Source organism: Erinaceus europaeus, chromosome 4, assembly GCF_950295315.1.
Source record: "Erinaceus europaeus chromosome 4, mEriEur2.1, whole genome shotgun sequence".
NCBI lineage: Eukaryota > Metazoa > Chordata > Mammalia > Eulipotyphla > Erinaceidae > Erinaceus > Erinaceus europaeus.
The window spans coordinates 89,261,270-89,284,306 of NC_080165.1; the positions used below are offsets into that span (position 1 = coordinate 89,261,270).

A 23,037-nucleotide genomic window follows, 5' to 3' on the forward strand; every position below is an offset into this window, starting at 1 on the left:
AATATAATTCAGTGTTGTGTCAATTATTTTAGAAGAATTTTAAAGCCTGAGAATATGTAGCAACCAGATTCAGCAATCTTTATGATAATACTCAGAAAAACATAAAGTTCTTATATATAAGCCTATGTGGTATTGACTGTTTGCTTCTAAGCAAACATTTATGACAACATTCCAAATACAACTTTAAACATTTCCTCTGATATATATGTAATCATATTCAGGCACTGAATAACTCATTATTTTTATGTATCAAATTATTTTACATTATGAGGCAGGTAGACACATTTTTAATCAAAGTACTATTAATTTACAGATATTTACAGATATTCTAAGTATTTCTTGGTCTACTGACTACAAATATAAATGGCTCCCTGTCAAAACATTGCAATTTAAAGGCTTTTAAAAACATTAAACTAAGACTTGGAAATTAACTAATAATGGCATATTATGAATATTCCCATGGCATTTAAACCTTGGAGATAGAATATAATACAATGAGGAACACATGGCAGAAAATAACTCTACAAGGAAAACAAAATTTGATAATTTCCCAACATAAACCATGAGTTTTTTGTAAGATCCTGTGCTTTAACACAAGTATTTAAACTACCTAATTAAATATTTACGTGTCCTTAGTACATGTTTCCTTCATATATAGACTTTAAAATTTAAGCATAAAGAAGGGTTACAGCACAATTAATTCCAGTCTCAGCAGAGACTTCTCACCTTATTATAAGTGTTGTGACTAAACAGAGTGTGAGAATTCCCCTGGTCATCACTCAGTGAGAAGGAAGATAAATGACTGAAAGGTCCTGGGGTAAGACTGTCAGCATGTGAGAGGGTCTGTGGAAGCAGCAGGGACTTAGCAGGAGGATAGAGTCTAGTCTGATACAAAGGATGTAGAGAAACAGGTTTGTGAGAGACTGTCCCATCCTGGGAAGAAGAAAGGCATAAAGAGTACATTAGTAGATGAAGGTTGAGTTACTGGAATTATTCCTAAATATTGTAGATTTTATAACAAATTCTCTTAAGGAAAAAGAATCAAGTTTCTCCTCACACTCAGATCACAGGCAGACATCTATCTACATCCATACTGTAGTGTTTGCTTGTTTCAATACCTTTTGTTAGTATCTCACCTCCAGTCTTTTCTGTAAAAACAAACAAGTGACTACAGAATTTTTCTATAGGGTGCTATGTTTGCTGATTCTGAAAGTAGTGAGAAATATCTGAGGAAGAACAGGGCTCATACCATTTCCCATTTCATTTCATTAAAAAATGAATACTTAGAAGACCTTTTACTGAAAAAAGCAACAGTGGAAATTAAATTAAGAATATTTTTTTATCTAATCTGGAAAATACTGGGAGAAGAGCATTAATGAGGATATTAATGTATGAGTGGCTAGACAGAAGCACTGTTTTAGATTATGGTACAGTGAGTCGTAGAGTTGGAATGAGTATATACACCAAAAATAGAATGCATGAAGTATGAGGATTTGATTCTAGGTGGCTATTGTTTTGTATGAGAAACTAGAGGAAGTAGATAAGCACAGCTATAAAAAGAGAGGGTATGCAACATTACCAGGAAAGGGGATGCATTTAAAAGATTTTGTGGATGTAAGAACTACTACACAAAGCTGCAAGCTATGTTAATGCAAAGAGGAAAGTATAAGAGTAGCATATCTTAAATCTTCAAAGATCCTACAAAGATAAGTTCTACAAAAGGCATATATGTCATATATGTATACATATATTGTCATATATATGTATGTATACATATGTTATCTATAAATGTGTATATATATATATATATATATATATATATATATATATATATATATATCCAAAAGGCATACATTTTAAAGATGTAAGTATTCCAAATTTCTGGGGAAAAAAATTTATGTAGTTCACAGTGATTATCCCACAATAAAAACCTCTTAAGACAGGAAACTTTCGAAGGCTCACCTGGTAGAGTGCATACCTTGCTGTGCATAAAGCCTTGTGCTTGAGTCCTGGTATAATATGGAAGCACCGTGGGCAGCATTCAGCACACAGGGCAGAAGTGGGAGCTCCATAAACGGTGGAGTATTGCAGTAATATCTCACCTCTCTATATCTACCTCTCTCCTTTTTCTCCAAGAAATAGGAAAGAAATTGGAGATGCTGCTCAGTTGTGGTATTGTGCATGCCTGAGTTTCTGGGTTCATTTGCTCAGCATTACATTAAAAATTGAAATAAAATTTTAAAAATGTGAGGAGCCCGGAAGATAGTCGTCTGTCTCCCACCCGCGAGGCTAGCCCAGCAGTCCAGGTTTGAATTGTATAGGGAAGTTCTGGTGTTATGTACTCTGTTGAGTGTGTGTGTGTGTGTGTGTGTGTGTGTGTGTGTGTGTGTGTGTGTGTGTGTTTATATATCTATCTATCAACATCTACATATATATTATACCTCTCCATATGCTGTATGTTATTTTGTATTTCTAATATAATATACTAGTGAAAGAGTTGGCTTGACAGCAGTGAAATCACAGATGTACAAGAGCCCACAAAAGAAAAAAAAAACATGAATCTTACAAATCAAAAATATGTTTTGTCTATCTGATCTTAGAGTTAAACACAATGTCTAAAATAATAAGTGTTTAATGTATAGATTTAATTTGCAAAGTAGTACTACTTTTATAAAATAAGTATTCTCTTCAGCTATGTCTCAGTTCCATAAGCAACAGATGACCCTATTTGGTTTTGCTTGAAATAAAAACTAAGTATAAAATAATATATTGATTTGAGCATTATTAACTAACAAATAATCCCTAAATTTAAAACTTTAAAATTAATATTTTATGAAAATTGAATATATTTAGCAAAAGCATGTATTTTTAAAATACTTTATTTCTTGATAGAACAAAAACTGAAATGGAGGGATATATATCTATATCTATATATATATCTATATCTATATCTATGTATATATGGTGGAAGTGACACACTGGGTTAAACACACATAGTATGTACAAAGCGCAAGCATGGACTGGTTGGAACTCCAGGCTCCCCACCTACAGGAGGGTTGCTTCACAGGGTGTGAAGCAGGTCTGCAGGTGTCTATCTTTCTCTCCTCCTCTCTATCTTCCCCTCTTCTCTCAATTCTCTCTGTTATGTTCAATTAAAAAAAAAGGAGAAAAATAAAGAAAAAATGGCTACCACTAACAATGCATTTATAGTGATGGTACAGAGTCCCAGAAGTAAACCTGGAGGACAAAAAGAGGGGGAAAAGGGTGAGAAGGAAAGGGAGATGGAGAGGGAGAGAGAGAGAGAGGGAGAGAGGGAGGGAGAGAGAGAAGGAGAGAGAGAGAGAGAGAGAGAGAGAGAGAGAGAGAGAGAGAGAGAGAGAAACGTGCAGCACTGCTTCACTACTTGTGAAGCTTTCCCCCAGCAGGTGGGGACCTTGCCCTCAATGTGGATCAACAACCATAGAGACTGTTCCATCCCTGAAAGGAGGCTGGATAACATATTATATCTACCACCTGAGGAAGATTAATCTGAAATTGGGGCAGCTTGGAACATTCATGACCACAGAATGCGAGCTCAGCTCTACAGGGATGCAGACGTCTGATGGGGTCTACAATCGACAATATTTATACACCTTTTCCATTTTTGGAAGCTATTGTCTTCCCTGATCCAGCTTTCTAGCCCCTTTTCCAGCCATGTCATCATCTCCCCAGACAATAACTTGGGTCCTCCTGCATATCAGAGGTCAGGCTCAGGAAAAAACTAGTATAGTTATGGGCCCTTTGGAATATAACTAATATAGGCCTACTATATATAGCTATCTTCAAAACAGAGACTCCAAATCTTCATCTGCAATATTTCAGCCTTTAGGTTCATGATTAGTCAATAATGTGTTTGGCTCTATATGTTAACTCTTTTTTCAGCCACCAGGTTTTAGATGTTAACATGATACCAACCAGACTTCCCTGGGCAGATGACCTCACCAATGTATCCTAGAGCCCCGCTTCCCCAGAGCCCTGTCCCACTAAGGAAAGGGACAGGCAGGCAGTATGAATCAACCTGCTAATACCATGTTCAGCGGTGAAGCAATTACAGAAGCCAGACCTTCCACCTTCTGCACCCTATAATGACTCTGGGTCCATACTCCCAGAGGGATAAAGAATAGGGAAGCTATCAGGGGAGGTGATGGGATACAGATTTCTGATGGTGAGAATTATTTTACTTTCTTATATAAAACTCATTTTACTTTTTATATTTTTTCAAATATAACATTAAATTGATCTCTGTTCTTCTATTAATTTATTAAGTATAGCAAGAGATAATACATTTTTCCAAGGACCAACTTTTTAAAAATCCAGATAATTTTGGGGAGGTAATAAGGTTTTACAAAACAGTGATAACCTGAGTACAGTTTCTTATCACTCCTTGATTAGGTGACTATGTACCAAAGCTGTATTCCATAAATTATAATGAACAATAATTTCATTACTTTTACAATTAGAAATTTTGTTTTGGGAACTAGGGAAATAACATAAAGTATATGCAGCATACCCAAGGTACCAAAGGTCCCAGGTTCAGTTCCTAGTACTACCATAAATCAGAACTGAGCTGAAACACTAGTTTCAAAAGGAGAAACATGTTATTTTGAATTTTATTTTGAATAAGTGATCTCTTTAAAAATAAAAATTATAAATGCATAGAAATTAAATGTTTTTTTTCTAGAGTTTCTATTGAATTCTGGTTTTTTATAAGCAGAGAAATGTGTGCGGTATTTCTGTCTTAGCACTTAGTAGGCTTTTCTGAGAATGTAATATGTAATCTGTTTCAAGAAAATTCCATAGATAATAAATTCTTTTGTTAATAGATATGAAATCCAAGTATATGTCAACCTGTTTTATTTTGGATAATATATATTATTATTTAGCTAACTTTTGTATAATCTATCATAACTGAAAAATAAAACATTTCACAACTAGCATATTTTTGGTATATCACTTATTTTGTCTTATGTTTTAATGCTATAGCATTTGTGTTTGTTTTGTAAATGTTATCGTAGTACTCAAAGGGATCTTATTTGTCTTACTTAATGACTTTTAAATCTGAATTCAATCTGGCCTTTGTGAAGATTACAGACTTTTTGTTTGTGGTATTTGGAGTACCAGATTTGGATCTTCAACTATTCTCAATCACTTTAGTAGCCTCTGTTTAGAGGCTTTGTTTGTTATCCAATCTAGGGAGTTTTAAATTTTCTTTTTAAATTTTATTTACTTACAGAGTAATGTAATCTTTCCTGGGGTACCACTAAATGAGATTACCCTGCCTTTGGGATGTGTGTTTGTTTAAACTTTATTTTCTCTAAAATAATGGCAGTCACCTTTTAATTAATTTACATAGCAATTTGTTTATAATCAGACTGCCGTAAAGAAAGAGAGTTTCTTGCAAATCATGGTTTGCTATGTATTTCAATATATAGCTTAATTTATTTTGCTTTTCAGGACAAAATTGGATCAGAGAACCTTCTGCTGTCAACATAGGCAGTAAGGCAAAGAGAAGGGATTTGAACTTTGCATATTGAGTTATATATACATATTAAAGAAGACTGTTTTCAGGATGCATATTAAAATCACTACACCCTCATTCCATACCTTCCCACCTGTCATTTTGACCAATCTCTGACTATTTTCAGTAGTTTGTTGGCTCTTTTTGTTTGTGATTTAATAGGATTTGGTACTAATGTAATTGCTCCTTTTGGTCTTGGGTGATAAGATGCAAGTCACTGGTAATTTTATTGTATTGGTTTCATTTTAAAGTGGGACATTTCTAACATTTGAATATCAAATATTCGTAACAGAAAGTAATGTCTGTTACTTTTTTAAATACACACACAAAAACTTATGCAATATAACAGAAACAAAGTCAGGGTCTCATACTTATGTAAGGCTGATAAGCAATCTCACCAGCTCAATTTCTACATTTAAAATTTTTTATATTTATTTATTTTCCCTTTTGCTGCCCTTGTTTTTTATTGTTGTTATAGTTATTATTGTTGTTGTTGATGATGTTATCGATGTTAGATAGGATAGAGAGAAATGGAGAGAGGAGGAGAAGACAGCAAGTGGGAGAAAAAGATACCTGCAGACCTGCTTCACTGCCTGTGAAGCGACACCCCAACCCTCACAAGAAGGGAGCCTGAGGCTCAAACCAGAACCTGCTCCGTTACTGCCCGACTCCCCAATTTCTACTTTTTAAATATTTTTCAGAGAAATACCAAAGCATTGATCCACAGTCTGTAGAGATCCCTTGGCATTGTTCATTATCAGGGATTAAAGCTAGGGCCCCATGTGTGGAGGAGTGTGCATTTTTACCCATTGAGCTGTTTCTCAGCTCCAATCTTTAACTACATATAATTTATGTACATAAAATATTATTTTGTGTGTTTACCTATATCTCATCATTATAGTTTGTCTCTAGTTATTGGCATAACTTAAACCTGATACTACAATCCTTGAATACGTATGTTCAATATCAATATCTATATAGTTTTCCAGTAAAGTAGGATTTTAATTAGAAAATAAATTTTCTCTAATGTTTACTTTATGGCTCAAGAATGTACTTGTTCATATATTCTATATTTAGAACACAACTGTTAAAAAAAGAACATATACAAACCTATTCTTAAAGCCAAATGTTTAACAATATTTCAGTGAAATAAAATTTTCCCAATATTTACTTTTTCAAATCTTCAGAGACTTTCCATGCATTTTTAAATGATAGTTAATACAAATAATTCACTTTAGTTCATAATTCTATTAATTTCTACATATCATTTTACTTGTTTACTGCAACAACAATATATGTGTCTCAATTAAGTTGAGACACTAATTTTTCTTTTGCTAAAATCCCTTACAAAATACCTATAATTAATAGAAAGAAAAAGAAAGAAAGAAATAATATTTATCAAGTGTTCTATACATTTGAATATTGTTGAAAATTATACATCATCTCTATGTTTTGGCTACTAACTTCTAAATACCTTATTAAGATGTTCTTAGTTCAGAAAATTACTAAGTTATGAGATAGCTATTAGTTAAAACAAAGCAAAAATATGAGTTTGAGGCTATTTAATAATAATAATGAAAGTCATAAGATGTCATTTAAAATAGCTTTAATATGGGAGTTAGGCAGTAGCGCAGCGGGTTAAGCACAGGTGGCATAAGTGCATGGACCGGTGTAAAATAGCTTTAATAATTTCAAAAATGTCCTACTCATAAAAGTGAAATGGGCTACTATTATTATGATGCATTAGTGACCATCAGTTTATATTAGATATAGACATTATATTAGTTCTGCCATTTGTTGTTGTTGTTGAAGTTTATAACAGTAGTGGGAAATTTAATTTAGCTGATCTTGCAGTAGATTTTTTCAAATAGATTAATTTGCTATTTTCATAATGATTATTTTAGTTTAAAATAGTTAAAATAAAAATAATTGTCTAGCTGAACACAAGAAGGTACAACAGACTTAAACATTCAATGTGGGACTGTGTCCAGTGCTCCAACTTGGAGAGCACTAATAAAGTCACAAATAATATTTTGAGTATATAGAATATACATAAACTATGACTATTTAGCGTTCAGAATGACAGAAAAAAATGTAAACATCTGTGTCACTAAATTTGATAATCTTATATGTTGATTAGAAATTGGCCAACTTTTCTGTAAAGGATAAGTACTTTCTTTAAAGGTTGGCTCTACAGATTTGTTGTCAAAATCACTTAGTCCTGCTATGGTAACCTGAAATAGTTGTAGATAATACATAAATGAGTAACCATATCTATATACTAATGAAACTTTATAAAATCAGATGCTAGACCACGTTTGGTCCACCAGTTATAATGATTCTTTATTTGCAATTCTTACTTTAATTGTATTAACACTAATAAAATCCTTATTATGTTTTACAAGCATACCACTCTCATTACAATGTATTAAATTAGTAAATATTACTTTAAAGGTCATAATTTTAAGTGATTCCAAAAAGTGAACATTACTGTATTTTTGCTTTAATACTCAATAGTCATATATATATATATATTAGTATTTTTTCCTTTTTTTCTTTTATTTATAAAAAGGGAACAATGACAAAACCATAGGATAAAAGGAGTACAACTCCACACAGTTCCCACCACCAGAACTCCGTATCCCATCCCCTCCCTTGATAGCTTTTCCATTTTTTAACCCTCTGGGAGTATGGACCTAAGGTCATTGTGGGATGCAAAAAGTGGAAGGTCTGGGTTCTGTAATTGCTTCCCCGCTGAACATTAATGAACTGCTAACATTAATGATCTGATCATACATTCTTCAAATAATGGGTATGTAATAGCTACTTCTGATAAAATTGCCTTTGAACTGTTTCGCACTAACTGGAGATTTGTCTTCATCAATATAATGATGCAATACTAGAAAACATTTAAAAAGGACCTGAATTTTTTATAACTTTAACTGAATAAATAGCATTATATTCTAGAGAACCTGGAGAATAAAAGAACCTATGAAGGAAAGCCTTTGTTTAGTAAAGAGACATTAGCAAATATTTAATTAATTTAGCTACTTATTAAAGAAATAACAGACATAGCAGAATTAAGAAATGACAGAGTCTTCAGAAAATCAATGCAACAATCACACAGGAAGTATTCAACACTCTCAATGAACACTCTACTTTCTTTTTTATATATATATTTTTTGGTTTTTTAAATATTTATTTTCCCTTTTGTTGCCCTTGTTTTTTTTTTATTGTTGTTGTTGTTGATGTCATCATTGTTAGATAGGACAGAGAGAAATAGAGAGAAGACAGAGAGGGAAAACAGAGAGGGGAAGAGAAAGATAGACACCTGGAGACCTGCTTCACTACCTGTGAAGGGACGCCCCTGCAGGTGGGGAGCCCATGGTTCGAACCGGGATTCTTATGTGGGTCCTTGCACTTTGTGTCATGTGTGCTTAACCCTCTGGGCTAAGGCATCACTCTACTTTGTATTCAACTTCAAATCAAACTTTAACTTCAAACTATTTCATTTGCAACACCAAAGGGCATTTTAAGGCACTATGGGACCTGGTCACTAAAGTCTGCATATCTTGAGACTCTTTTGTTCTATTCTGGCATTTCAAAGTTACCTTTTTTCATGTGGCTTGGAAGTTAAGGGTGAAAATCCTCTTTTTCTTTGCTCCTGCTGTCCCTCTTCACACTATGTACAGTTATCCATACTTTGGCAACTCAGAACTCTACTGAGGGAAATTACTAAAGCCTTTAATGCCATCCTCTCTCTCTCTTTCCTACATATTTAGCAAAGCAACACTTATTTCTAAATGCAGCATTTATTTTCAGTTTCCCTTTCCTGACTGGAGCTTAGAACAATTTAAACTTAGAATTATAGCTTGCTACTACGATTTTTGTGCAAAAACAATTTTCCTAATAAAGTCAAGAATAATTACAGAACATTTCTTTAAAAAGGGATAGAGAGTGGGAAAGCTATCAGGGGAGGGGGTGGGATATGGAGATTGGGTGGTGGGAAATGTGTGGAGTTGTACCCCTCCTACCCTATGGTTTTGTTAATTAATCCTTTCTTAAATAAAAGGAAAAAAAAGTAGTTTATTTTTTAAAAGGTATACCAGCATGTTACTGATAATTCAAAATAACTAACAAATAAGAGATTCTAATCACCCATATTTCAGAAAGATCAAACCAAGATAAAGTAGGTATCTTAGATTTGAACATATGGCAAAACTTTTAGTTTATCACCCCTGAAGAATGCGTATGCATTTCAAAACAGATATAGTGCATGGGTGGTTCAGTGGTAGAATTCTCGCCTGCCAAAACAGATATATTTAAAGCAACACTCATCTATCTAGAATCCCAATTTGAACCAAAAAAATTGTACTTGTGAAATATGAAGAGAGAAAGAAAGCATATGCTTAGATATCTCAAATCTAGTATACAAAAAATATTTTAACTGATTAAAATATAATTTGGATGACAAGTTTTGGATTATTTAATAATAAAGGTTTGTGATGATCTGACAGTGAGTTTCACAGAGCATTTGGCAAGGAGAAATATACGGATATTTGATAGAACATGCCCAGGGGAAAAGAAGAAAACATTTCACAATCATAATGGGCACTGAAGGCTTAAATATTGCTTTAGGTTTTTCATGCATATAGTTGATTCTTGTACTACATTACTGGTCTAAGTGCATATGTTGGAGAGGATTAATTATTATTGAAGAGGTGACAAAGTTAGTCAGAAAAGCTGTGACATATTGGAAAGAAGGAAGAGGAATATTTGGTAACACTTTGAAAGGAACTCTAAACTTATATCCCAACATCTTAGTGATTCTAAAAGAAATAGTAATAGTAAATTTAAAATTATGTATTCCATAAACTTTCCAGAGCTTTTTCACCTTGACTATTTCAATTACTTAGTTATTATTTGGGGAAGCATTAGAAATGAAATGGTAGCCCCATTTTTATAGGGTGAAATTGTCATTCATATGCCAGGATCTTCCTAAGATCTCACAGAGCCTGTGTTCTTTCTATTACATTTTATCATGTTTCTTTCTTTATTTTATTTTATTTTTTTCATTTTCAGAAAAATGAGAATTACTGTTGAAGCTATAAGCTACAGGAAGCAGCACTAGAAGCAGGGTCGCTTAATGGATGAGATGGTTAGAGGAAGGTTTATGGAATATGCTAGATGAGTGTGAAGTGGGCATTTTAGAGTGAGACCATACAGAGAGCTGCAGAGGAGGCTAAAAATACAAAAAGGATGAGTGGCATGGTTGCTTACCCGAGAGGATGTCTATTTCCTCATGACTCAGACTTGAGCCCAAATCCACCACTGTGGTGAAGCTTTGGTACTGTGATCTCACTTTCTATTCTTCTGTCTCTCTGTTTCTGTCTCTCTCTTTTTGTCTGAAAAGTCAGCCTGCAGTGGTAAAACCACAGGGATGACAATAACCACAAATAAAATATACATAGAGGAAACAGACCAAGCTTCCAACTTTTTAGAAATTGCTAGAATCTAACTTTGTGAGGACAGGAAAATTTTCTGCTTTGTTTCCTATGGAATTCCCTATGTATATTCCACAACCTAGAACAAATGTGAAATAGTTGAATGTTAAGGGTGGATGGGAAGGGAGCAAATGTGGACATCAAAAGAGTCAGGAGTGACAAGATCTATCAGAAATCTACTGCACTATTTGTACCTCAGGAAACACATGCCAGGGAATGCTATTTCCAGTTTTTTCCTTCCCATAGTCCTATAATTTAAGGTTCTTCCACCAAATCAGACAGCTAATTCATTCCAACTTCCTGTCTCACAGTAGGATTTTTAGTGGTGCCAGTTAAAGCAGAATTTCAAAGAAGAAGGATTCAACTCAAGGATTTTGGTTTCAAGATGAATTTTTGGAATCAAATTGAAAGAAAATATGTTTGAGTTACAAATCTAGAATCCAAGCAATGGGAGGTAAATTGATGGTAAATAACAGAATATATAGTTTAGTCCCAGGCACTACACAACTGTGTATAGGGGAGTGAAGCTCTGATACTCTTATTAAATAAATGAATGAACCCAAAAAAATAAGTCTAAGGATCTTCCTTTGCTTACTCTTCTGATGGTATTTTGATTGCACACCCAGTCTAGAAGAATCCAGAAGGGTGATTGTCCCCTACATTCAAGCATATATCCTTTAGAATTTGATTCAATAACTTCCTTTTGTTGGGACAATTAGGAGTAGGACATGGTTTAATTGGTTTGAGGTAAAATTTTATTTTATTTCATTATTTATATTGATAAATTTTATTAATGATATAATAGTGCTCACAAAATAATAAAAATTAATGGGGTATTGTTGCTGGGGCAAGATTTTAAAACTGAGGCACACTGCACACAAATAAGAGTTAATAAGTACTTTGAAAATATTAAAAATATCTAGATAGTTTTCAATTAAAACATGGTTTTATTGTTTTTAAATTCTCAGCAAGCTGCATATATACATGAATAATACATTTCATAACATCCCATTATAAAGATCACATTACATAACTATATTTTTAAGTGGATTGAATACGGCTTTCAGCTTTCATAATGTATTTGTAACAAAGTGCTATACTTTTCATGAAAATAATGATTTTCCAGTTTTAATATCTTGAGGAATTTTTCTTTCACTTCTTTATTGTTGTAACATTGAGTTAAAGTTAATAGCTTGATGTTCTACAACTAAATTTTGTTTTTTATCCTATCACCCAGTCCAATATCACTCCCCCAAAGAGACAGAGAAAACTAAAGGCAGCCCTTAAAGTTTAATACAAGGTTTTTTTTCTCATGGTATTTTGGTTATGAAACAACTTAATCAAAAGATAGTATTTTTTAGTTTTATTCCTAAATAATACAGAAACAAGAAATTCTGGTAAAGGTATCTTCCCTTTCCTTACAGAAAAATCTGCATTTAAATTTGAGTTTGATTATCTATTTATAGTAGAGTGTTAAAACTAAGATGGTGATGGTGGGAACAGTAGGTTGGGGGATACAGAACTTTGGCGGGGGATGTGGCAGCAGGCCTTTGTCACGTGTGGGTATGAATATACTTCTGAAACCTGTCAATTCTGTAAAACTGTTAAATTTTTAATAAAAAAAACCTTTAAAATGAGTTTGTTTATGGAGATGGCTCAGCATTAGAGCACAGACCTTGCATGATGAGGACCCAGATCTGGTTCCTAACATTACACATGCCAGGCCAGGTTTTGTTGGTCTCTCTGTCTTTCTCTCTCTCTCCCCCTCACATAAAGAGTAAATTTTTTAAAACAAACTTTTTTAAGTTTTCCTATATACCCATCATATTTAAGATGTTTATAAAAGTAAAGATATTTACAAGAATATCTTCAAGTTTACAAAGAAAAAAGTAACTTAAATAGTAAATAACAACTATTAAAAATTATGTGTGTATGTTTATTGTTGTTGTGGTTATCACTACCGTTGTTATTGCCATTGTGTTGTTGGATAGGACAGAGAGAAATGGAGAGAGGAGGGGAAGACAGAGAGGGGGAGAGGAAGATAGACATCTGCAGACCTGCTTCACTGCTTGTGAAGTGACTCCCCCGTACAGGTGGGGAGCCAGGGCTTCGAACCGGATCCTTATGCTGGTCCTTGCCCCATGTGTGCTTAACCCGCTGCACTACCGCCTGACCTCCTGTGTGTGTGTGTTTTATAACAGTGCATACACACAAACACACACACGCACACACAATTTTAGAAAGTAAGTTGTAGCTTCCAAATATTTTTAGCCTATGAAGAGAAAAAGAAAAGAAAATTTATCTGAAGTGAAATAGTAATAAATCATACTGGTGACTTCTCAATATTATAAATTAGAAAGTAAATAAGAAGTGGTTTTGAAAGGAAAAGAGAAATAAAAACAAAAATTATTTCATGACAGAAATTCTTCATTCCAAAGGGAAAAAAAAATGGTACACACTCTATGGGATGAGTATTATTTGTCATGAGTTTTACCTTAGCAATGATTTCTAGCTCTCGAATTTCTGACCTGATGAATACTTGCTCACTTTCTGTTTTCCTTTTTCTTTTTCCCTTTGGATTGTCTAATGATATGAATTATTAGAAAATTTCTAATAATATAAAGATAGGAATATAATTTCAGAATAAGAGGACTCTTTTTTTACTCAGAAATAACTACTGTAATACATTTTATTAATGCAAAGACTTATAAGTTGACTAACAACAAATTAGATAGAAATATTTTTTCCTTTATTGGAGGATTAATGTTTTGCATTTGACAGTGAATACAATAGTTTGTACATGCATAACATGTCTCAGTTTCCCACATAACAGTACAACCCTCACTAGGTCCTCTGTCATCCTGTTCCAGGACCTGAACTCAGGGCACTTTCAGAGATACTCATATGGAACCCTCATTTTACAGCCTTACAAGGCTCTATGACAGGAGTGACTTAATCCTATAGTATGTTCCTAAGAGATACCACAAAGACCACCTGACTTTTAAATATTGCCTTAACCGTTGACTGTCCTGATATATGGCAGTTTGGAGAATAGAACAAGAAAAGAGAAATATATAGAAAGGGCAAGAAGGCCAAGTTTTGCTGATATAACCATTGCCAATAAAAACACACACCATTTTTTTTAAAGATAAGGCTACTATTATGAATGGGGAATATATGGAATGTGTTAAGTTCAATAAATGGAGGTGAAATTCAAATAAATAAATATGGATAAGTTCTTAGTTATAATACAAAAGAGCACAATCAATCAATGTGGTTGAACTAAAATGCCCCTGGCTGGGTCTGTATTGAGCTTCATTAATCACAGTTTTCTTACTGATGGAAGGGAGCCAAGAAACATTCTAGTTCAGAGCTCCTCACAATCCCAACACTTTTGATATTTTAAGCAGGATAAATTTTTTTGTTATAGAAAACTGCCTTATACATTGTAGGATGTACTGAAGTCACCCTGAAGTCTATCTCTATTTCTTTCTATCTCTATCTCTCTTCTCCCCAGTCTCAACACCCCAAAAAAGTTTGTAGCAAAGTGTTCTGGTACAAAGCCACAGTAAGCCCAATGCCCTGATTTCATAGAAGAGGTTCAGGTTTCAAAATTCACATTAGTAAAACTGAATAACAACCTAGTCAGAGCTAGAACCCACACTTGAGAAATCTTTCTGCAAAAGCAAAATGCCCTAATTTCCATTTGATTCTACTGCAAATCAAAATGAGGAAGATCATAAGACCTTTAAGAAGAAAATTCTAAAATGGAGTAATATTAACTCAACTCTGGCCTTTGACAAAATGCAACTTACAAGGGCATGAACATTCTAGAAAACATTATCCAAAGAAGAAAAATAAAAAGACTTCTAGCTGCCTGAACATACACATTAGAAAAAACTATGCTGAGAATTTGAGCAAGTAGATAATACTAAACCTCCTAACTCTCATAAAGATAGCCAATAGTCAAGGCCCTTGGGAGCCAAAGTGGCACACCACACTGAATGTACACATTACCACGGACAAAAGCAGGTTTGAAGTCCAAGTTCCCACCTGCAGGTGGAAAGCTTCATGAGCAGTGATAGTACCCTTTCCTTCATTTTCTCCTCTCTCAATTTACTTTTGTCCTATAAATAAGAGGAAAAGGAAAGGACAATATGGCCTCTGAAAGCAATGGACTTATAGTGCAGGAACAGAGGTCCACAGGTTGGCATTAAAATAAATAATAAATGATTCACCTGCTAGTTCAAATCCTGGAATGCTGTCTTTATTTTCTTTCTTTTCCTCCCTTTCTTCCTTCCACCAGTCTTCCTTCATTTCTAAAATACAGTTTTCTCTTTTCAAGAAAAAACAAGGTTATGAAATATTGAAGATCAAAATGACCACGGGAAAGCTTGATATTTGGATGACTAGTAATAGAAGATTAAATTTTATTTAGGATGTCCCTGTTTGTAGTTGAGAACAATACTTAAAAAAACTAACAGTTCTCCTGTTTCTAAGTAATCTAGTAAATTATATCCAATTTATAACTTTATTACAGCTCTCCTTTCCAAGTAAACTTTGAAGTAAAGAAAACATGTATTTTGCCTCCAGGGTTATTGCTGGGACTCAGTGCCTGCACTATAAATCCACTGCTCCTAGAGGCCATTTTCCCCCATTTTTATTGCCCTTGTCATTATTGTTATTGTTTCCATTGATGTTGTTGTTGTTGGATAGGACAGAGAGAAATCGAAAGAATCAAAACAGGAAGGGAGACAGAGGGGGAGAGAAAGACACCTGAAGACCTGCTTTCTTAACTTGTTCACATATTTCCACATAACTATTCACCTAGTTATCTAGCCAGTTTTTAGTTTTCCATAACTAAACTACTCAAGATAGGACCCTGTTTTACAGTAAGCAAAATGGATTATGGGGCATGAACAAGATAGCATACTGCAGATATTAAGAGCATATGACAGACATATGCAAACTCACAAGGGATTTGGGGTATAGGAAATTACTTAAACGAGCATCCAATGGAAGTTTCTCTCTTTTCCTGCTTGCTCTTACCTGGTCACCTCCATGTTCTTCTAAGACATGCAATGAGCTTCTCCCAGGCCTTGTAGCTAAATGCTGGTAATTGCTGCTGAAGGACTGTGACCCGTGACACACGGCTAGCCAGTCTTCCCTCTTTGCTTATTTTGCTATCATGGTTTCTATGTAACTAAATAAACCCACAACTGTAATAAAACTACCTCATTGTGATAAACCCCCAGCAAAAATGCCATTGAAGTTTTTATTTAGTTACTATAGACATCTTTAGTTTTGTTCAAGGGATTTTTTTTGCCAACAGGGTTATTGCTGGAGCTCTGTTTCTGCAATACTTGAACATTCATGGTAGCTTATTTTTTTTTTTTTTGCTAGTGCATAAGAAACAGACATAGGAGAGGAGAAAGGAGAGAAGAGACACCTAAAGTACTATTGTATCACTTACAAATATACCACCCTGCAGATAGGAGTGAGGGGCTTGAACCTGGGACCTTGTGCATGGTAACATTTGTGTTCTTCCAGGTGAGCCATCAACGGGCCCTCAAAGAATCTGTAAAAAGCTTATTTCCCAACATTAGTTCTTTGTCTTATTCTCTTTTGTACATTCTACTGGTTATTCTTCCCACTTACTGTCTGCATAATGAATCCACTGTTCCTGGAAGCCATAGTTTTTTCATTGTTGTTATTGTAGTCGTTGCTGCTGCTGTTGTTGTTGTTGGATAGGATAGAGAGAAGAAGACAGAGGGGGGGAGAGAAAGACACCTGCAGACCTGTTTCACCCTCCTGCAGGAGGGGAGCGAGGGTCTCTAACTGGGATCCTTGCACCTTATGTTGTGTACTATGTGCACTTCACCTGATGCTCTACCACCTGCCCCCCCCGTTTTTTCCAATTATATCATATATATTATATATATATCACATATATTATATATGATCTTGTCATCAATTATAAAGAGAGGTTTGTCAGGGCCAAGTAGAAGAGCACCTGATAGAACAAACATGCTACAATGTACAAGGACCTGGTTCAAGCCCCTAATTCCTCATATAGGGAGAAAATTTTGCAAGCAGCAAAACAATGCTGCAGGTGTCTCTCTTTCTCACTCTCTCTTCCACTCTATTTCCCTCATCCTCTATATGTTTCTGTTTCGACCCCCAAAATAAATTAAATATATAAAAGATAATGCTCCCAATGTTCTTCACGTAACTTATCTTCAAACTTACTGCATAACTATGACCTTTATGTTTTTCATCTAATTCTGTCTTATCTCATCCATACTTTAAAATCTGCAACAATTCTCCAATGTTTAGAGATTACAGTATGTGTTTCAAACACAGAAAAATCAAACAAAATAGTACTCCCCTTTAATTATTTCTGAAAGATTTTTACATTTTTCTCTAGAAATTTAAGGATGAAATGGAAGACATAGCATCATGGATTTTATTACTACTAACATAAGTAAGAATATTTAATATCATTGAAATCAGGAATTGCTTCTTATAATAAACTTAAGAACTTTCAATAAAGAAATCACTCCTACCTAATTAGATACATTAAGACCAGAATGTGATCAATGAGTAAACTCACAAGTAGCCTAAATAAAAATTATTTGGCTCTTTAGTATATTCATTCTCATCAGTGAATTGATTTTCTAAGCCTCTTTCTCTTGGATGCCTAATTGTCCAATCAATTCTGTTATTTCTCAACTCAGTCTTTAATTATCAACAGAACTATGCTTCAAAGAACATAGTTTCAATTCTATATGTGGAGTGCAAAGCTATTTTTAAGTAATTTAAAAGGACTAAAGATTAATATAATAATGGATGCCCAGGTACTTTCAGAAAAGCATGAGTTTTGCTCTGAAGACTTTTTATTAAAAATTTCATCTAATTTGTAATGATGATTCCTGATCTATACTATTATGATATAAAATGTTGATTAATAAGTCTCAAATTACTTGACATGCATTTGGTATCAAGCTTTTCTTTTAATACTAATAGATTTCCTCCAGAAAAAATTTCAGTTCGTTATCAGTTCAAAAGGCTGCTCAGTTGTACCTTCTTAAACTACAGTAAATACATTTCTGTCTAGTTTCATCCGCTTAGTGTCTGATATGTTGTAATAGAGAGATTTTGAAATCATTTTATGGCAGTGAAGCTACTTGAGAAAATTTATTGACTTAACAATTTCATCCAACATCTTCTGTCATGTGGAACAGTCCCCAGTACAAGGCAGATTAGTGAGTGAGAGCAATTTCAATTTGGCCCAAATGTCTGGCTAAAGAATTTTCCATTACATGGGTGGGTAAGATCAACTGAGTTTACAACCATTCAATTTATTCTGAGGCAATAGTGTAAGAGAACACAGTAGTGACTAGAACTGAATTTGAGTATGCTCTGTCTTCTTGAAACTCTGTTGAGATTTTTAGTTGTTATTACGAAATTTATTTTTAAGTAGACCATGTGCATAGTGACATGTACAATCAATTGAATACTACCACCAGATCCCCAAAATTAATTTCATTATTATGAAATGTACTCTAATCTAATTAAGATCTACTTATACACACTATATTCATAGAAGTGTCTACTTTAGTTATTTATCAAAATATAAAAGATTTACTCATGTGTATGCTCACCTGATCAGAAAATAGGTCACTATTATCTTCTAGGTATTTACTGAAAGGGTTAGGTTCATACACATCCTCTTCATTTTTCAATAATATTCTGGACTTTATAGGTGCAGGGCGAATTACTCCAGGCTTGGTCTTCAGAAACAAATTTTTGAAGTAAAGAAAAAAGATGATTAAAATTAATAAATGTGTGCTTTGTTAATTCATTCAAATGTTCTCTCAAAATTTATGAGTTAAAAGTGCAGTCATTTTACAAACAAAAATAGCCAAGGAGTGCTTGCTTCAGCAGCACATATACTGAAATTGGAATGATACAGAGAAGATTAGCATGGCCCCTGCACAAGAATGCCACATAAATTTGTGAAGCATTCCATATTTTTCTGGATTTTCTGTATCTAAAACAAAAAAGAAGTGCAAAAAAATAGCCAAGAAGTCAAATTGTTTAACCAATATTATTATTTCAATAATCAGCTCATAAAAACATATGATCTTTACATTAAAAACAAACACTAAAAACCACTTGAAAATGCAACCAAAAAATACAAACCAAATACAACCAGGATTTCTTCAGAAACTCACTAAGCCACAGGTAAATAATGACAATGTGGTCCTTGGGTAGAAAAGGGATGAGGAAAGGATTCTCAGAAGTCAAAAAGCCATACTTGGTGTCAGCTGGCTCAGAACTGGAAATGAAGTGGCATTGACAGTGGTGGGGAAGATCAAGGATAGCATTTTGGTTCTCCATCAGCGCTCATCTCCCTGAGACTCACTCTATGCCAATCCAATGCTGAGTAGAATATAGATTTAGCTACCGGAAATAGGGTAAACAATCCAGGGCTCAGCCCCAAGCTATCATGAGCCTGTTTGGGGACCAAATCATCTCAGTCTCTTTTGTTCCCTTTGTATCATCTATATCATTTCTGTTATCTTTCTTATTGATCTTATCTTCAATTTCTTTTTAAATTCTTTTTTTCTATTTTAAAGTATTTCTTTTTAAACAATATATTATTTAATGATTACTAGATAGGGACAAAGAGAAATTAAGAGGGAAGGCGAGGAGAGACAGGAAGGGAAGAGACTGAGACACACCCACAGCTCTACTTCACCACTTGTGAAGCTTTTCCCCTGCAGTTGAGAACCAGAAGCTTGAACCCAGGTCCTTGCACACTGTAATGTGTGTGCTTAGCCAGATGATCCATTGCATGGCCCCTATCTTCAATTTATTATCTTATCTGTGTTTTCTCTCTTAATCATTAAAGAATGATTAAGTCCAAATTCTAGCTATCTGTTTAAGCCCCCATGGCCAATTAGAAAAATAACTCACAGGCAGAGCCAAGATGGCAACTTGCAAGCAGCCGCTGGTGTGAACTCCAACAAGCAGCAGCTTGTGACTGGTCATTCTCTGGATAGGGTTCCAGATGCTAGCATGATGCCGACCAGACTTCTCTGGACAGACAATCCCACCAATGTGTCCCGAAGTTTAGCTTCCCCAGAGCCTTTCCCCACTAGGGACAGAGAAAGACAGGCTGGGAGTATGGATTGACCTGTCAACAACCATGTTCAGTGGGGAAGCAATTACAGAAGCCAGACCTTCCACCTTCTGCATCCCACAATGACCTTGGATCAATACTCCCAAAGGGTTAAAGAATAGGAAAGCTATCACGGGAGGGCATGGGATACAGTGTTCTGGTGGTGGGAATTGTGTGAAGTTGTGTTCCTCTTATCCTATGGTTTAGTCAATGTTTCCTTTTTATAAATAAAATATTAAATACAAAAAAAGAAAAATAGCTCACAGCCAATGGCCCAACAGCAAAGCAAGTGATTATCATGACCTTGTTGCACCTCAGAGATGTAGTTAAAGCAAAATGAACTCTTTAAATTTACAACTGTGACCACTTAAGTAACACACTTAGCCAAAAGTGATCCTACACAAGTGTATTCAGGGGATTAAATAGATGGGAGGGAGGTACGTTTCAAGAATTACGTTCTCAGCATAAGCAGACACCATCTTGCTGTTCCACTTGTCTGTTTCTCTCTTTAGTTTGAACATTAGTAACCCTAAGCCTTATCTTCCAAAGGAAGTGGTTTCACTATTAGAATAACAGCTTCACCCACTCCTAAGATAGACCAAAAGTGTCAGGTGTCAGGAGCCAACAGACCAGGAGCCAGATTATACCACATGTGAACAGCAACACCCAGGACATAAATTTCAAAAGACACCAAATATAGTGGTGAAACCAAAGATGATCATGGCATAAGTGAACCAAGACAGAAGCCCAAAAGGAAATTCCAACAAGCTAGAAGCAAAGAAGAATGATGAAAACAACCAAATACTAATTGATGCAATAATCATAGGGGATAGAAAAGCTTTTGATGATGATACTATCAGAAATGGGGAAAAACAAATAAGACTCTGAAAGAAAATATGAACTATCTAGAAATAATTAGGGAACAAAGTGCTGAAATAACTGACTTAAAAGTCCAACTAGCTAGTTGATCAAGCTAACATAGTAAATGAACAGGGTAACAAAATAGTTGAACTAAAAAAAACCAGCTGAAGGAAGTGAGATCAGAATAACTGCAGCAGAAAATAGAATTAGCAAGATCTAGGATGAATTAGAGAAAACTAAAAAAAAAAAAGTGAAATAACTAAAACAGAGATTAAGAGACACTTAAAACAATAGCAGAAACATATGGGATGACATAAAAAAAGAAAAGCAGTATACATATTACTGACTTGCCTGAAGAAGAAAGAGAGGAAGAAGAGGAAACTACAGGAGATAATAGAAGAAAATCTCCACTCTAAACAACAGAAAGGACATAAGGATTCAAGAATCCCTGAAAGTCCCAAACAGAATTGATCTACACCTAGAAACATCATAGTTAAAATGGTAAAAAGAAAGGAAAAAGAAAGCATGATGGGAATCCTTGGATTGCCACATTGATTTGATGGGCCTAGACCTCCAATAGATCCCTCTCTTCACTATCACTGGTCACTCATATCAGGAATGCCATTATAAGCTCTCTTGTGGGCCCTTCCAGGACATTGACCTCACTATAGAGCCTCAATGGTAGAGACTGCCCCATTCTCCAAGGAAGGCTAGGTCAACCTACTATGCCACTAGAAGAATACTGATCCTGAAGTGAATGAAGTCTAGAATGTACCTAGCCATCACCATGGACTATGAGTCTAGACTGACAGGGACTCAGAGGTTACACAGGCTCCTGTGTTAAATACGAATACACATGGGCCCTATCAATCACATGGGTGAGATTGATGGGGTAAACAGTTAATGGTATTTATATATTCTTCTAATATTTGGGAGCTAATCTCTGCACTTATCCATCTTTCTAATCTTATTCTCAACTTTAACAATATTTTTAGATCATATACACAGCTATATGGCTCAGGCAAAAATTACTATTCATAGGCCCCTTGGATATATGTAAAACAGACTTCCTAGCTTCTTTTTACATGAAGACCCCTTAGTATCATTTGCCCTATTTCTTGATATAGGTCCCTGTTTATTGAACAGTTTGTTTTATATCTTATTTCCTTTCAACCAACAGGTTGAAGATGCTACCATGATGCCATCCTAACTTCCGTGGGCAGATAATTATGTACCAGTATCACAACTTTCCAGAGCCCTGTGCAATTACGGAAAGACAGAAACAGGCTGGGGTTATGGACTGATCTTCCAACTTCCATGTTCAGCAAAGAAGCAATTAAAGAATCCAGACCTTCCACCTTCTGCACCCCATAAATATCTTTGGTTCATACTCCCAGAGGGATAAAGAATAGGGAAGCTTCCAGTGGAGAGAATAGGACATGGAATTCTGGTGGTGGGAACTGTGTGGAATTGTACTACTGTTAGCTTACAATCTTATTAATTATTATTAAATCACCAATAAAATATTTTGTAAACCACTAATCCTCCAATAAAGAAATTTTTTTAAATAAATATATTAAGGAGGTTAACTTTGAAAACAAGAGAACAATATAAAAGATCAATGAAACTAAATGTTGATTATTTGAAATAGTAAAGAAAATTGACAGACCGTTAGCCAGACTCACTAGAAAAAAAAGATGGGAGAGGTGAGACTCAAATAGGATTGTAAATGAAAGAAGAGATATAACAACAGATATTCAAATTATCATGTGAGGCTTCTATGATCAACTGTATCCCACCAAGCTAGAGAATCTGGAAAAAAATGGCAAATTCCTAGTCACATCCAAACTTTCAATGGACCTCTAATAAAGTCCTCTGTATACCATCACTGGTCAGTTTCATCAGAAATGTTATCATAAGCCCTCTTG

General features: G+C 34.6%; 1 protein-coding gene and 1 non-coding gene across 20 annotated transcripts in view; one reads left to right on the plus strand and one right to left on the minus strand.

The window, feature by feature from the left end:
• The window catches only part of MLIP (muscular LMNA interacting protein), a 286,170-nt gene that overhangs the window by 41,234 nt on the left and 221,899 nt on the right, over positions 1 to 23,037 (minus strand). For 16 of the 19 annotated variants that reach the window (XM_060190026.1, XM_060190017.1, XM_060190016.1 and 13 more), the window contains 2 exons: positions 18,726 to 18,854; positions 727 to 933 (listed from right to left, as the gene is read on the minus strand). In XM_060190026.1, the coding sequence (XP_060046009.1) occupies positions 727 to 933; positions 18,726 to 18,854 (336 nt within the window). The remainder of the gene's footprint in view (positions 1 to 726; positions 934 to 18,725; positions 18,855 to 23,037) is intronic. The other 3 variants (XM_060190029.1, XM_060190032.1, XM_060190028.1) reach the window with 1 other exon arrangement.
• LOC132538408 (U6 spliceosomal RNA) lies at positions 18,993 to 19,099 on the plus strand. Its single transcript, XR_009549776.1, has one exon. It is a non-coding gene; the product is annotated as a U6 spliceosomal RNA (small nuclear RNA).